Consider the following 16,482-nt stretch of genomic DNA (forward strand, 5'->3'; position numbering starts at 1 on the left):
GAAGATGACACATCTGAAAATGACAAAAATCTGGCGGTGCTAGAAAGACGTGAGCTTCTCAGACCTCTGCAGCCAGCTCTTCATCTGTGAGTGGAGCTACATTAGCTGCTTGTAGCAGCACACACACACTAACCCTCAAGTGCACTGATAGTGGTCATGCTGCATTGTGGGTAACGTAGGCACCAAATTTTGTTGATGCTTTTGATTTACACTTAAGATGCTTGAGACATGTCTCCATCAAATTTTTTCCCCACAGTTGCCTTGGCAACATGGCTAATTTTAATGTTTTACCATAGAACAGCGAGCATAAAGCACAATTTACAATGTCCAATCTTGAAAAAACTTTATATTTGATAGAGTCTGGGAAATGGCCAGATTCCAACAATCGCTGGCGCTCCTGATTTTAGGAAGATTTAAACTAATTATCTGGCCAAATTATCCTGTTATGTAATTATACTGTTTACAACTGAACAGTGATTGCGGCGTGAGCAGAACCCAGCAATAACCAATGAGTGCGAGTTGACCGGGAAACAAATGTTTGTTTACATTTGTTGAGAACCGTAACTTGTGCAAGCATCCATAGTTGTTTCTCGGCAACAGCGATCGCTGGAAACTCCTCCCTGAAACCATTTGACTAAAAGCCAAGTGTGTGGTCCTGCGTCTCGTCCGGATCGTCTAGCCCAGGGGTGTCAAACTCATTTTCACTGAGGGCCACATCAGCATAATGGTTACCCTCAAAGGGCCAGATGTAACTGTCATACAGAATAAATGTAACTAAATGTAACCAAATATAATGTAAACTAAAAGTAACTACTCTGTAACATATCGCTAAATAACTTTCTGTATTTATTACTTATTCAAGTTACATATACGATGCATTATAGATGTAACCTGGTCCGCGATGGTGTTTCTTGACAAACTAACAGTCTTAAAAGTCTGTATCTGGTCGATGCAGACCTGCTCACACACCTTCAGCATGCACTGCTTCAAAAACGAAAAAGACTTTGAAGCACGGCTGATTTCTTCAGCCACAGTAAAGCGAGCTTTCACTGCCACATCGTTTTTTTGGTTGTGGCTTTACTGAACACATTCTGCTGCGATCACAGTCTCAATCTCAACTTCACTCGGCCGCGTGATACAATGATACACTGCGATCTAGTGCCGGGATGCCGTCACTTTGCGGGTAACGCAATCGCCATGCATTATGGGAAGTTTTCTATGTAGTTTATGGTCAACGCACTTAAAGCAGCATAGACCTATTTTAAGACCAATTAATCACTCACGGGATCTAACGCCTGTGCATTCTCAGGATTAATAGTTAGATTAATAGATTAACAGTTTGTGTGTCTGTGGCCTCTCGAGTTTTTAAAATCAAGTTTAAAATCCTCTAGTCTGGGGCCTTAATAGTGAGTCATAGCGCCACCTCCTGACAACATAAATTCAATCTTTTAATTCACATAGGTTTCATGGCGTGATCTACACTTCCTATGCTGCACAATGAGACATGGTTGGTGTGTGTTTTTCACATGTGAGGAAGTGAGAACTACGTTAGTTAGCATCCTGTCAGAACCCTTGATTTGCATGAGGGTGGGAGGGAATCAATACAGTCGATGCTTATGGATCGGTGTTGAGTTTGCAATTGGTGCCGCTTGTGAATCTCCACATGGATCTCGTGAAGCTCCCCCGAAGAATGTACAATCATCTACTGTTACCTGCCTTTGTGTTTGCCGCTCATTTGAACAATATCTCGTAAAGTTTTGGTGGACTTGTTTTGTTCGCCACTGCTCCAAACGTGGCGATACGGTTTGTATACAGAACAGCGAGATGCATGACGAGCGTTTGGGTGCACGAGTGTACACGTACAGGTTCCAGGTTCACAATCTCAATGGACCATATTGGTAAGCGAGTAAGCAACAGCAACACCAATACGTTCTTAGTTTATTGAAACTCGGTGGCTGATAAAATCGTCATTTTACTGTGTTTTCTGGCTTTTGTACCAAGTATTATGCAAAAATTGAATATCATTATAATCACTGCTCAGTGGCACAAATCAGTATCTGTATTTGTTTGATGCACACCATGACACATTCCCTTTTTAATCGTTACTTGAAACATGTTTGGAATGGCTCCACGTCTATTTAGAGCCACGGTTTACAAACTGTGGTACACGAGCTTCCACTGGTGGTACTTGGAGGAAAATCAGAAGTACTGTTCAACTGTATAGGATATATGCCCCCAGAAAAGCTAAGCTTCCCTTGTCAAACCAGCGCAAGGCTTGTTGACCCAGACTCTTCCCCCTTTTATGTCTCTTTGTCGCAGGGGGTGAGATGTAGTCACTACTCCCCCTCCACTGCTCACCACGCTCTCAGCCCACATCCTGGCATATTTCAATATCAGACATTGGTTAGTTAGCTTCAGAAGACGGGGTTTAGTTTAGTTTAGCTACCCTTTAAGGGTTCGACACATCGCCCCGGGCAGTTAATGATCATCCATAACCCATAACTATCTGTTCACCTGTGTAATGACAAGAAAAAACAAACACTGCAGTTTACTTGAATCACAAATTTCCTACTATTTCCACCAGCTGGTAAAGAAGGTATTTTCCTCTCGTACATACTGACTGCTCACTGAGTGAATGGAGTGCATGTAAGTGCAACTTCATTCACCAACACATGCCTGTCTGAGGCAGTATCATGGTTGGCTGTCGTCCCGGGCCTTTAATCAATCAACTCCTTGTTTCTAGGTCAGTCCTGGACGACATTGCTCTAAACTTGCTGCAGCTCTTTTCCACTATCTAAGTCGCTGACTGACTGTATTCACAAACACCAGTCATTCATTCATTCATTCATTCATTCACAAGAGACAGGAAAGCAACAATAAGGATTTCTAAGGCAGGAATATGATTAGTAAAATGAATAGCGATGACATCGACGACATTAGTAGAGGCAGAGGTGATTGATTGCTCAAAGAGAGCAACTGAAGCTCTGCTTCCACTAAAATATCATAAAACACAGTAAATGGCCCAGTGGAAGCTCAGTTTCACTGTGGTGAGTGAGACACTGACTGGAAAAAATAGGCAAAATCGTCACTTCCAGGGAAGCTTGGCATCTCTGGGAGTTAATTCAGCTATGAAGCTGGTGCTACAGTAAAGTCTAGAAACAAATAGCAGCCGGCTGTGGGTTATTTATGGACGATATTTGTACATATTATACACTGTAAATAAAAACACCTTTATAGCATTTAAAGCATTGGTTCTCAAAGTGCGGCCCGGGGGCCAATGGCAGCCCGCAGAAACATTTCTGGTGGCCCGCAATGAATTACAGTTGATAGTTTTAATCCAGGAGGTACTAAGCTTGTTAAATGTTTATTGGACATTACTGGATACAGACCAATAGGTGTAAACTGTAGAACTGCAATCTGGTCATTAAAATTATTACAAATGGGATTTCTTTCTGGTTTTTTTCCTTTTTTTTTTCCTTTGACGGCCCTCAGTCCAACGTTGGGTTCCTAAATTGGCCCTCAGGTATCACAACTTTGAGAACCCCTGATTTAAAGCATATAAATAACTGGGCATGAAATGAGCCTCTGTTGGCCAGAGCTACATCATTGAGTAACTGCTGGGTCAAGAAAACAAAAGATTTGTTGGAAATCCTCGATTGGGAGTAAAAAAAAAAAAAATACTAATGTAACATACAGCCATCTTCCACTCTGTGACCAAACTATTTGCGTGTATTACTAGGAACAGCAGAGGTGTGAAGTTGTACTCGTGGAACAGGCACAACAACAGCAGAGACGCGAGAGAGTGATGCAGATGTGAAACGCGGTCTACACAGTCCACACCCACACAGTCCTGAGAGGAGGTCTAATCAGGCCAAACAAGTGAAAACACCCGTGTGGGTGTAAACGAAGATGAGTAGTGGCTCCCGCATCATTTTTCTAACAGAAGAGACAAGGTCTGAATTAAAAGTTGTCAAGAGGAGTAAAGAGTCAAAAGTGCCAACTATTTGGTTTTACCTTTACTTTTTGATGTTTTTTTTCTTTTAATACAAGGCCTCTAAAAACAAGCTGAGAAGGTTTGGGCGACTGTAGATCAGTGGTAGAGCAAGGTTGAATTCCAATTCCTTGTTTAACCCTCAATCTTTAAAGTCTAGTGCAAGTGCTGTCCCGATTCTCAGAAAAATTAAGTTGAGAGGCGAGTTTAAGGGCTGTATCACCCTCAATATTGAGATTTTCCGAGACCACCTTTGGGAGCAAGGGCTACCCAGAATGCATTGCGTGTTTTCGCATAAGAAAGATGGCCTCGAAAGCAGCGAAGTGAGTGCGATACAAATTAAGTATTTTCTTTGTTAATAGAGATATAAAAAATATGAAAACCATTGTATTATCTTAGTTTAGGCCCATATTATGGATTACTGACGTCATTGTTGCGTAACATTTATTTTTATTTTACGATCTTTTGTCAATAGCCGGCCGGTGCGGACAAGCGATCGTTTGCTATGGTTTACTTTTCAATAAGCTGTGGTGTGTGGTAACTGTCAGCTGAATATGTCCGTGGTTGTGGTATTTGTATGAGTATCATCTTATAACTAACTGACAACCTAATAACTTGACTGACAAACGGATCGTAATAAATAATCGTGATAATCGTAATTGTGTTCTTCTTCTTCTTTTTTGGAGTTGACAGACTGGACGCAGCTTTCGCCTTATTCTGCCCCCTACAGTCTGAAGACGTATCTGCATTTAAGGGGTGTCCCATTTCTAAGTGACAAAATAATCCTCAACACTTGGTTTTGAGGGCCAGTTAAGATTAAGGGTTGAGCTTGAGATAAGGTTAAGATAGGAATTGGAATTGGCCCCATGTCGCCTTTTAACTTGAGGGATGTAGGTTTATGGACACTCTACGTTGCTTCTGACAGCATGTGAATGAGTATGGAAGACGTATGAATGTGGGAATGGCTGTGCTGCAGTGTGAAGCAGCTTTGAGTGGTCAAGTGCAATCTAAAAGTGTAGTACATTCAAATATCCGTCATCTGCGCACATTTCTTTGTATAGTGGTGTTCACATCTCGTGTCGCCCGGCGACACAGTGCTTTTGTTTCGAAAGTCGAAGTCGACAGATGGGGGCAACATCAACATTGTGTTAGTAAACTGGCAGTAAAGTGACTGAAAACACGCCCAAGAAGCGTCTAGAAAAATGATTCAAAAGTCAATGGTGTCCCCACCCACCCCTGTGCTGTTGCTGCTGCATACACACAAACGCTCCCCCAGTCAGGTCTGATAGTATTGCTTGAGAGAGCCTGATTTCAGATGAAGGACACAGCAAAACATACTATGACATTGTTTCATATCATGAAGATAACAACGACAAAAGTTTTAATCAACCTTTGGTGTTGACTATCACAAACGTTTGGGATGGATGCAGCTTTCTTTAAGGGGTCATGAGGCAAAAGTGTTCACAAAAACACAACTCTAACAAAGCATTAATGTTAAAGAATCGGAGGAAATCAAAGGTAAGATTGTGCCACAGGGATCAGTCGGGTCTTATACTTCAATCTAATCACTGTAGACGTTCACTCAGAGATTCATCACTGCAGCTCCATCGTCACTGCGTGGAGAATCCGCCCATCGGTGACAAACTTAGGAAATGAACAAAAGTCTGAGACAACAGGATGCTGCAAAGTGAATGAACAATCGGGGAGCGTTTACGACGCGTTGAAAAGGAACAGGTGTGACGAGCTCCTGGGAAAGAGAGATCATTTGAATGTCTGCCTATTCCCTAACCATCCTAAAGAGATGGAGTCATCCATCCACTCAGTGTGCAGTGTTTCCTGGAAGTTGCGGTAAAGGGTAATGAGTATACACTCATGCACTGTAACACCAGTAGGTGTGGGACTTAACCCTGTCTCCATGGCGATTGCTGCAATGATGACAAATTTGCTGTTTCAATAACATTAACACGGGAGGATATTTTACAGTGTGTGCCGTGCAGACGGAGGAAAACAGAAGTGGCTCGTCAGAGTTTGTGTTTGCAGTCTGCGGCTTCAGACTTTAAGTCAGCAAAGTACTTCAGTGCACTCGGCAAATCGTGAAATGTTTATTTGCAAGGCTACCTGTGCCGTGCAGCTCATTCTCCTGAGGATGAGTCATCCGCGAGGCTACATACGCTACGTTTGAGGTGGGCTTTGGATAAGCTCCTGGAGGAGAATGTAGAGGGGGCAAAGAACACTGCTGAGCCATCACAGCTGTACTGATTTTCTGTCACATTGTTTCACAACTGGAGACATTACCTGGTAAAGGAAACTGTAAATCTCTCACACACCACACCACCTCACCCCCCCCCCCCTATACCCACTGCACATGGTCCTGTCATCAGTCAGCTGTGTGCTGATAAAAGAGAGCCAGGCATTTGCTGCCACATTGTTTTCCTACAATAAAAAAGAAATGTGTTTGCTGAGCAAAACGCAAGAGGGAGCGAATCTTATTTATTATAAGATCAAATTCAGTTTCGAATCGGAAATTAAACTCGCCGGACTGACGGGAAACATTGTGTGCCATCTGCTTCTGTCTGACGTCTCTTCTCTCCTGTATGTGACAGAATGGATACATAAGTACAGGAAACGTCCTTGACGACTGACGTTTGAGTTGACCTCGCTCCTTAACCTCTTAGTATTTCTTTTATGTATTTATTTCATTAAAAAAAATGTAGAAATGTAGAAAAATAATCAAAAAAAAGGCTGCTTTTAGAAAATCAATCCACATCAGTGATTCTTAATCTGCTCGTTTTGGCCCATAAAATCGTAAAGAAATTATCTTTCCATTTTCCAGATTAATCCTGTGGTTCATTAAATGTCATTTTATCAGCCAATGTTGTTAAATGGAGCAAATAAACCAGAACATATTCACATTTAAGAAGCTGAAAAAACACTAAAAACAAAATATATCAAAATAGTTGACTATTAACTTAGTAATCGATTCAGCTCTAAACAATATCCATCATGCATACTTCATCATACTTACATTAAAGAGCTCCTCTGCCAGTGAAACAACCAAAAACAACGAGTGACTTATCATTACAGGGCTTAAACACGAGACATCACGGCCTACCTTCTCCAGAATTACAGCTTCTTTGCCTCTTGAGCTGAAGTATTCTCCCAAAACGTGCTCCAAATCTGTGGTTTTTTTTATGTCTGAAGTTGTGTGCGTCGTCTATTCCTTTAGCTCCCCCGCAGTGGGATTTACTGGACACAAATGTACATGGTGTAAACAACAATCTTCGCGGCCCTGCTTTACATACCGAACCCATTGTGCATCCCAGGAATTTCCATAACCCCCATTTAAATATTTGCATCGAGCATCACGGGACGGGGCGCTGTGCAGAGGCGATGATCTTGTGCCTCTCACATGAAGCTGCGCTCGGAAACTTGAAAACCTAAAAATTACATCATATTGTACAGATTTTCCCCTATTATTATTATTATTTATTAATATAATTCATTATTAATAATGATAATAATAATAAAAAATGGAATTTCCCTCTGACTCCACCGCATAAAAGAATAGACACTGGAGGAAAATTAATTGTCATTTTCTAGCATGTTCGCACCGACACAGTGAGAGTGCACACCTACATTCAGGTGACATTTACATATCATTTTTAGGCGAACAGAGGTGAAACTAAAAGCCAACTAGCGACACCATTAGTGGCAAAAGGACAGACAGTACTGGAGGTCAGCGTCTCCGCGAGTCATTCCACTGTGACATATTGCTTTAAGATATCAGGTCATCTAATTAGACAGGGGACGAGTAGTTCACAGCTGTGACGCGCTGCCTTGTGGGAGTCGGGAACATTGTAGGAGGAATCATATGCTTTTATTCGTATGTCACAGTCTGGGTCTCTGTTCGTGGCCATGAACGTATAAAAAAAAGAAAAAAAAAAGAAGCTCTTTTCAAAAGCGGCTTTCATAAAGAAGAGAAATTCCATTTAGGTCAACGCTTGTGGTTTCTTGAATCACAATCATAAGAAAGGATTGTAATTAATTGCATTAGTGCTTTGCTTGAGTGTGTTAATGTGATTGATTAAGTGATGTGTGGCAGAGTAAATGTTGTAAAATGTGTGTTTTTTAATAGCAGTGTTGTCTGTTGTCAGTGTTCATTACCACTCTTCTCTCTCTCTCTCTCTGTGTGTGTGAGAGATTTAATAAAATATAATTTGTCCTGTAATCAGTATCAGAAACAATAAAAGTGTAGTCAAATATAGACAATACCTTCAAAAAAAACTCTGTCTTGAGGGCAAAATGCCATTAAAGTCAGTGTGATCTCTGTTTAACAATAAAGAAAATGGAGTTAACAACTTTGTGACGCATTAACACCGAGCTGTATGTGTATGTGTGTGTTTTTTTTTTTTAACGAACAAATCACAACACATAGCATGTAATGTCTCTCATGGAGGCAAGATAAAACAATGGGTCCGACATGATCTGAGATTCTACCTGCAGTTGCTAAGCAACACCCACCTCCAACCTCTCAATCTGTCCCATTGGTCAGCGGGAAAAACGCACACGGCGCACCATTGGCTGAGAGAAAGTTAATAAACTTTAGCCAAGACCTGCCTCCCTGTGCACACACACACACACACACACACACACACACGCACCCCCCCTCCACCTTCTCTCTCACACACGCACACAATGAAGAGATTCTTGTGAATGAGAGCATGAGAGGGTGTCAGTGCTTGCGCAGTACAGTGCTGATATATGCATTGAGCTCCTGAGCTAAAAATAAAGATCGCACCGAATGCTGTGCCACTGAAAGTTGCAAGACTGAATTCAAAGTGACAAGTCTAGTTTTCTCCAGACGGAGCAACCAGGTCCCACCCTCATCATCATAGATGCATGCAGGAGGGATTCTTTTATTTATTTATTTTTTTTGGACAACCCTTTCTTTAGGAGATAGAGAGTTAAAAAAGAAAAGAAAAAAAAAAGCTGTTTTCTCCCCCCACCCATTCTTCACATTTATATAATCGGGAGGGAGAAAATAAAAAGCATCAAAATAGTTCAGAGACACAGTTCAAATGTGGTGTTCGTCAGTGGTTCCCACAATGGGTTCTTTTTAACCGGAGCATCAGCATGTGGCAGGTATTGTCTTCATGCTGTGAGTCTGTCTGTGTCTGTGTGTGTGTGAGACGCTAGACCTGCTGGAACAGGAAGTACCTCAGAGGCGGACAACATCCGAGTACTTTGACTTTGTGTCCTCTGTGTGTTTGTCTGTCGACAGACTGGACACAAAAGTTAGACACAGGTTTGTTAAAGTCAGTGTCACAGTGAATATAATATATTAAACATTCATGCACATACATGTTGTGGTGTAGTGCAGTGTGTGGTGTCACTGTAAGATGGTTTGACCACAGTTTATACGTTATTACACGTTTTACTGTCTAATAGCTAAAAACTACACTACCGTTTGGGGGTCACTTAGAAATGTCCTTATTTTTGAAGGAAAAGTTTTTTTCAATGAATATAACATTAAATGAATCATAAATACACTCTATACATTGCTAATGTGGTAAACGACTATTCTAGCTGCAAACGTTTGGTTTTTAATGGAATATGTACATAGGTGTATAGAGGCCCATTTCCAGTGTTCTAATGGTACATTGTGTTTGCTAATGGTGTTAGAAGGCTATTGGATGATTAGAAAACCCTTGAAAACCCTTGTGCAATGATGTTAGCACAGCTGAAAACAGTATTGCTGGTTCTTTGACCAAAGCGCAAAATTATTATTTTGAATAAAAATCATTATTTCTAATCTTGTCAATGTCTTGACTATATTTTCTATTCATTTTGCAACTCTTTTAATGGAAAACACAAACAAATTGTACAGGTGACCCCAAACTTTTGAACGGTAGTTTGGTGATTTTGAACGGACATGAAATTTGGGCCCCCACGATTGATGTAGTGGTTAGCACTCATGTCTTTACAGCAACAAGACCTGGGTTTGTGACCCCGCCTATCGCCCTATGTCAACTGATTGGCAGCACCCCCGCGTCAAGGATGTCAATGCTGTTGGCTGGATTAAACTAAAAATTACAACGTGCATTATACAGGGTCTCTGCAGGTTTCAACAAGTCAAATTTAAGACTTTTAAAGACGTTTTTAAGACCATGATGAATACAATTTTGGACCCATTTCAAATCCATACTGTACAAAAGACATGAAGGAGAATTGGAGCCACAAATCGTTGAAATTCGGCTTAGCTGTGGGCTTTCGTTAAGTTTTCTCCGCTCCTATGCTAAGCTGTAGCACACCGCGGCGCGCGTAGCACACTAGCTAGTGGTGCTCGATAAATTCTCACCGGGGAACACAGGTGGCCTACTTTAGATCCGTGTTGTAGTTATGTTATCGCACCCTCAAAAATAGAAACATTTCAAAGCGAGACTGAAGTGTATGCACGTTTTAAATAAAAGTAAGGTTAATAGGTTTTTAAGACCTTTCAAAACTGTATTTAAGACCTTTTATGAGATTTTAGGAGAATCTAAGACATTTTTAGGCCTTAAATTCAAATGATTGGATTTAAGACTTTTTAAGACCCCGCGGATACCCTGATTATACTAAACTAAATCTGCTCTGTATTTACGAAAATGACACATTATCCCTTGTCCTTGTTCTGTTATATTGGAGCAAGAGTTTTGAATGATGACCAATAATAAAGTAAACGAGGGCTTTTTAATTACATTTACTCCGCTTATCTCATTTTAGGATTCTTAGTTCTGGATTTAGACCTGATATAAATTTGTTTTACAATGTTAGAGCAGAATAAGTCTTAATTATTGCCAATCGATGCATAATATTATCTCATTATTTTTTTCACTGTCTATGTCACAGTACTCCCCTGTGTGGGCGTCAGTTTTCTCCAGGTTCCTCCCACAGTCCAAGAACTTAGATCGGTCACTCTAAATTGACCGTCGTTGTGAGAGTGGATGGTTGTTTGTCCCTGTGATGGACCGGCGAACTGTCCAGGGTGTGAACCCTGCCTATCACCCTATGTCAGCTGGTATTGGCACCAGCGACCCCAGTGAGGATAAAGCAGTAGAAAATGAACAGATGGATATCTCACAGTAGAAAGAGTCTTTTTAAACACGTCTTAAATTTGCCTCTTTTTTTTTTTTTAAACAAGATTGAAGCGTTTAGATCAGATGAGTAGAAAAGAAACAGGTTTTGTCTGATGAAGATGTTTTTACGTGTATTTGCCGACAACTCATTAGGCTGAAAAGGTTTCAGTGACCACTCACCAAAAATGAACCGTGGTTCCTTTACCAATTTGAGCAGTTTTGTGCTCCCTCTGCTCTCAAAACAGGACAGAAATCTTTGCACATCCACATCCTAAGACACGTGCACAGAGAGAAGAAAATAATAAATTAATCATCGAGTAGCAAGTAGACTCTAACACGCTGTCTGAACTTGCAAAAATGCTTTCATTACTGCAGCGTCCTGGGTATTAGACCTTCTCATTTTCATCAGGTTTGTCTGACGGAGGTTCAGACAGTGTGTGAGAGTCTACTTGATACTTGTTCTCGTTTAAAAGCTAGATTTGTTTTAAGTTGTTTTTTTGTTATTTATATAATTTTCTACACAGTCCAGTCAAACCCACTCAGATCCCACCCTGGTACAAACCGTACTTCTGATTTTCTTCCAAGTACAACCAAAGGAAGCTCACGTACCAGTTTGAGAACCATGGTTATAGATTTATAGATATTTCCTCAACTATATTAGATTGTTGGGTCCAGAAAATGTCAGAAAATGCTCAAAACATTGTAGCAAAAGTACTTTTTAAAAGTTTCCTCTGTGCAAATAGAAACAGGTGGATGAAAACCCACACTCTCACAAAACTTAAAGGACTAATTGGCTATTTTCTTTTTGGATTGCAGATGACGCATCATTCAAACCTGGAGGTGGAGTTTGTCTTCTTTCCTCCCCCTTCTAATTTTCACCTTCCCTGAGACGGTGTTCGACATCACATTTTGTCCTCAGATCTTAATTAAAAAACACATTCACGCTCACTGTAATGGCAAAAAAAACCCCAGAAGGAAATACATTTATTGAAAAACGATTTGGTTACAAACAGTTTTCATTATGAAATATCTACAACCCTGGTGTTGTCAAACTGTACAAGAGGAGAGGATCGAATTAAAAACACAAACTGCAGTTTTCAACGGATCCAATCTCGTCTGCAGCCGTAGTTCCTGTGGCAGCTCCTTGATAATGCTGCCACAGGGAACACGGTCAACTACCACACTGACCACTGCTCTGAAGGAAAACTGCAGCACGTAATTCAAGTACAACACAGAGAATCCACAGGAAACATTTTATTTTTCAGTATCCGACACAAGTATTTGTAAAAAAAAAAAAACATTTTAAAATCTAAGTGTGGGTTTAGATACATATTAGTCCTACCGTCAATCATCTAAAGAGATAAACAATAATTATATACAATATTTATGTACAGTCAAGTAAGATTTTACTGCAGTGTGCTGCTGTATTAAAAGAGCATTAAAACGACTTGGACATTAGATTTATTTTTACTATGTTCGCACTAGTGCTGGAGAAACTGACACAACTGACTTAAGTTTGGATGGAAAAAAAGAGTGGAGAAGCCATGTTGTAGTGTCCACAAAGGTCTGACGTGAACTTGCTGCTTCACATGCGCTTAGCCACACGTTTGATCTGCTGCGATGTTTTATAAAAAATGGACCTGGATTTGTGAGGTTCCAGGAGGCTGAGGTTCCCTTCAGAAATGCTCCTCACGACTCGACGAGGCTGGTTTTCCTCAGAACCTGGGGCTAGACACAAAACGGAGGAATCTTATCAAGAATAAAGAGAACAAGGTTGTAAAATATAACATTATACAGGTTACATGCGGAAAGTCTTCAACCTACAGACCCAACCCTAACTTTACATAGTATATTTAGCTCTAAATGGATAAGCTTTTTAATTTTTAAGGCTGGATTTAATACTTTCTGCATCAGTGAGTCCACAGAGGTCCATGTGATGAAGCTGTCGTCATCCACCCATGTTCATGGTCGTATGTATGGAACTTAAGTTTAGGAGCATGCATGTAAACTGACAATTTGAAACCATGAGGACCATACTGTATGAAAAAAAATAATTGATTGTTTAATGACAACTTAAAATGCAATGTTAAATTTTTTTAAAAATATTTTTAATTGCAAATTTGTATTTGCAATTAAATGTATTCCTCAAACACAAGACACTCAGGCTCCATGTTAGCACAACAAACGAACAAACGGTCTAGGACAAACGACAACAAAGAAGAAGATAACCCACTGCTCAAAGAACAGGACAGAAAAAAGAATAGGCCAACTCCAACTCCAAACAATTGTCCACCACTAGAAAGCAATGCAAGCTTGTGTACACGTGCATGTCATGCTATCCTGTCGCAAACCCTGATTTCAGTACGAATGGAGCGGTGTACGTGCAGGTGGACATGTGATGTGACTCTCTGTGGACACATGGCAAGGAAAGTCCATCTACACTTGCTATCCCATGACAACAAAATGAAAAGATAATATTTAAGGCATTTCTGCATATGTATTTCAACACACGCACACATAAACAAAGAACTGAAACCTGTCATTTACAAAAAAAAAATATTCACCCCCTTATTTCAGGACTTTGCAGAATCCGCTCTGGCAATAATAACAGCTTAGATTCTTCAGGGATTAAGTCTCTACAAGATTTGCATACCTGGATTTGGTATGGACCTGCAGTTTATCTCATTCTTCCTGGCAGAGTTTGTGCTTCTTCAGTTTGGATGGGGGAACATCTGTGAATTACAGGTCTCGTCACAGATGCTCTATGGGATTTAAAGTGTCAGGCTTTGCTTTGGCCACTCGAGCAGTGTTTGACGCCAGTGTTTTTCTTCTGGTCACTGTCACACTGAGAAGGAACCAGTGAGTGCACCGGAGCAGCTTTTCTTCAGGGACCTCTCTGTATTTGGCTGCTTCCAACTGAATTGAACCGAGCAGTGCGTTCACAGCATCATGCTACCATCGCCATACTTCACTATAATGAAGGGATTAGGTGATGAGCAGTGCCTTCAGAAATTTGTCTAACATGGTGATTTTTTTTTTGTTTGTCTCATAGCGATACTGATACTGCTGACTGCTGACTGCTGATATCGGTACTAATCGATAGGTGTTGTGGTTAGCTGTGAGGAAGAGTGTACTTCATACGCACCACAAGAGGCGAGGCCTTCTTTTTTTAAACTAATGGACTCATCTGCAGTGAAAGACTTTAACTCTTTTACAGTAAATGGGACAACAGGCCTGTGACATCAGCTGTTTTTCCCCCTGAGTCATGTTCCCTCGTTTTAACTTGTGTGCCTGTTACTTATGAGGTTGTCGATGGAATTATTTAGCACAAAAATGCTGAGTTCTTAAAAACGATGCCAACAGCGTCTGTAGTAACTATGTAGTTAACGAGAACATGCCTTTACTTCTGCCTTCTATTAGAGTCAAAGCTGGGAGAGCTGAAGTTCTGTTAGCAGCAGCCACATGTGGGCTTTGCTAAAGCACATGTATACTGTTGTATATGTGTTTCATGTGGATGAAAGGGTGAAGTTTAAAGGTGCCATATGTAAGAATGTGGCCAACAACGGTCACTACATTCAAATTCAAAATACCGAGGTCTTTTAGGTTTCGTTTTCTGACGTAACTGGCAACCCGTCGTTGCTCGGCAGCAGAGACTCTACTGACTGCAATGATTGGTAGACGGCGGTAGGTGGCGCCACATGCCAAAACATGGTTTCAAAACATAAATATGATTTGCAGTCTGCAAAATATTTTTTTAATGCAAATATTTTGGCTGCACTGTTGTTGGTGAGTTCTGTTTGTTATATGAATATTATTCCTGAGTCTCTGTGACATTAGGAGGATTTTATGGCCAGTTGCTTTAGATTTATTACATAATGCACCTTTAAAAAATATAAAAGTCGAAATCTTTCTATCAAACAAGTTGTGTGTGTGTGTGTGTGTGACGGGCATATCTCACTGACCGTTAGTCAGATCGACCTAAGATTTTGGATATGGGTTGAGCAAGACAGTGGCAGCTTCATTGTTACAGGACGGTTTGAAAGCAGCATTTTCTACATTTCCAACATTTCTAAAACGTAGTTAGATTAGCTGATATTGGTATTATGGGTTATCGGCAAACGTACCACGTTCCCCAGATATGACTGATGACTAAAAATAATAGGCTGAATAGACAAAGCAGGTGATTTGCTGTGGCCACCTCTAGAGAGGAAGAAGCCAAACAAACCAACAAGAATGTATTGGTTTTTAGTAGAGCTGAAACAATGACTCGATTATTAATAGATTACTATATTAATCGTCACCCATTTTGACAATCCATTAATCGATTTGAGTGTTTTTAAGGAATTAAAGGAATTTTCAGCTGTTTTTTGGACAAAACAAGACATTTGAGAACATCATCCTTTCTAGGTTTGCGAAACACTGATTTTCTACCTAACGATTACTCTGGAAAATTATCAACATATAAATTGATTATGAACATAATCATTTGTTGAAGTCCTAGTTTTTTAATGAAAGTATATTATAAAGTAAATTTAGTTAAGTATTGGTCGTCAGTCATACCTCTTCCGAGATATACTGGCATATGACAAAAGTCCAATATTATGCATCCTTATTGGTAGCGCCATCACATTTTTGGTTATTGATCCTTTCGTACTGCCAAGGAGCGTTTGTAAATGACTGGTTCCATTCCTACTCTTCTGAACACATTAGCTTCATGTTTTCATAGTCCTAGACGCCAATTAACAAATTCCAAGGTTCGCCATGTCGTTTACACAAAGCATCTGATCTGATTAGCCAGGAATGCTGTGCAGCAGAGGACTTCTGAAGCTCAGTACCTCAGTAACTGCTGGGTTCTCAGTCACCTCCCTGACCGACACTTCTCAGTTTGGCAAGACCAAAAGCTCCATCGAACAACCAATGAGTCCTCCATGCTCCAGGGAACAAAAAGCTTTGGAAATAGCTTTACACACTTGTCCTCTCTGCCTTACCACACGTCTACAGCAAGTCCCTTAGACTATTTTTTTTTCCCTGACATGCAGTGTGACAAAGAGAACTCACAATCACACAGGTTCAGTTTAGATCGTCAGAGATGAACTCCGATTAAGTTGTTAACATGTGAATAAATAAAGCAGTGGTTTGCAAACAATCCAGCCTTTGGGACCCACATTTCTCCTGAGTCGAGTCACAACCTAAATCTTTGAACTGCTTCTATTTATTCCACAAAGACAGTGCAGTAATAAACAATGCCTTTGTGTACTGTTAAAAAAAGTAAACTTAAGGACAAAATGCAAAAAAAAGTGCTTGTGAGGCTAAAACCCATTGATCCGTTTACAAATGCTAAACCGTGCACTAACTCCTGAGATGATTGGACACTGC

The 16,482-nt window shown here is 40.4% G+C and overlaps 1 protein-coding gene across 1 annotated transcript in view; it reads right to left on the reverse strand.

Annotated features, from left to right (window-relative positions):
* Window positions 1-12,691: 12,691 nt before the first annotated feature.
* The window catches only part of kif18a (kinesin family member 18A), a gene marked incomplete at both ends in the record, with an annotated part of 29,125 nt that continues 25,334 nt past the window's right edge, over window positions 12,692-16,482 (reverse strand). Inside the window, one exon of the mRNA XM_083891208.1 lies at window positions 12,692-12,828. Within this exon, the coding sequence (XP_083747334.1) occupies window positions 12,692-12,828 (137 nt within the window). The remainder of the gene's footprint in view (window positions 12,829-16,482) is intronic.

This window comes from Microchirus variegatus (genome assembly GCF_963457635.1).
Source record: "Microchirus variegatus genome assembly, chromosome: 6".
NCBI classification, from domain to species: domain Eukaryota; kingdom Metazoa; phylum Chordata; class Actinopteri; order Pleuronectiformes; family Soleidae; genus Microchirus; species Microchirus variegatus.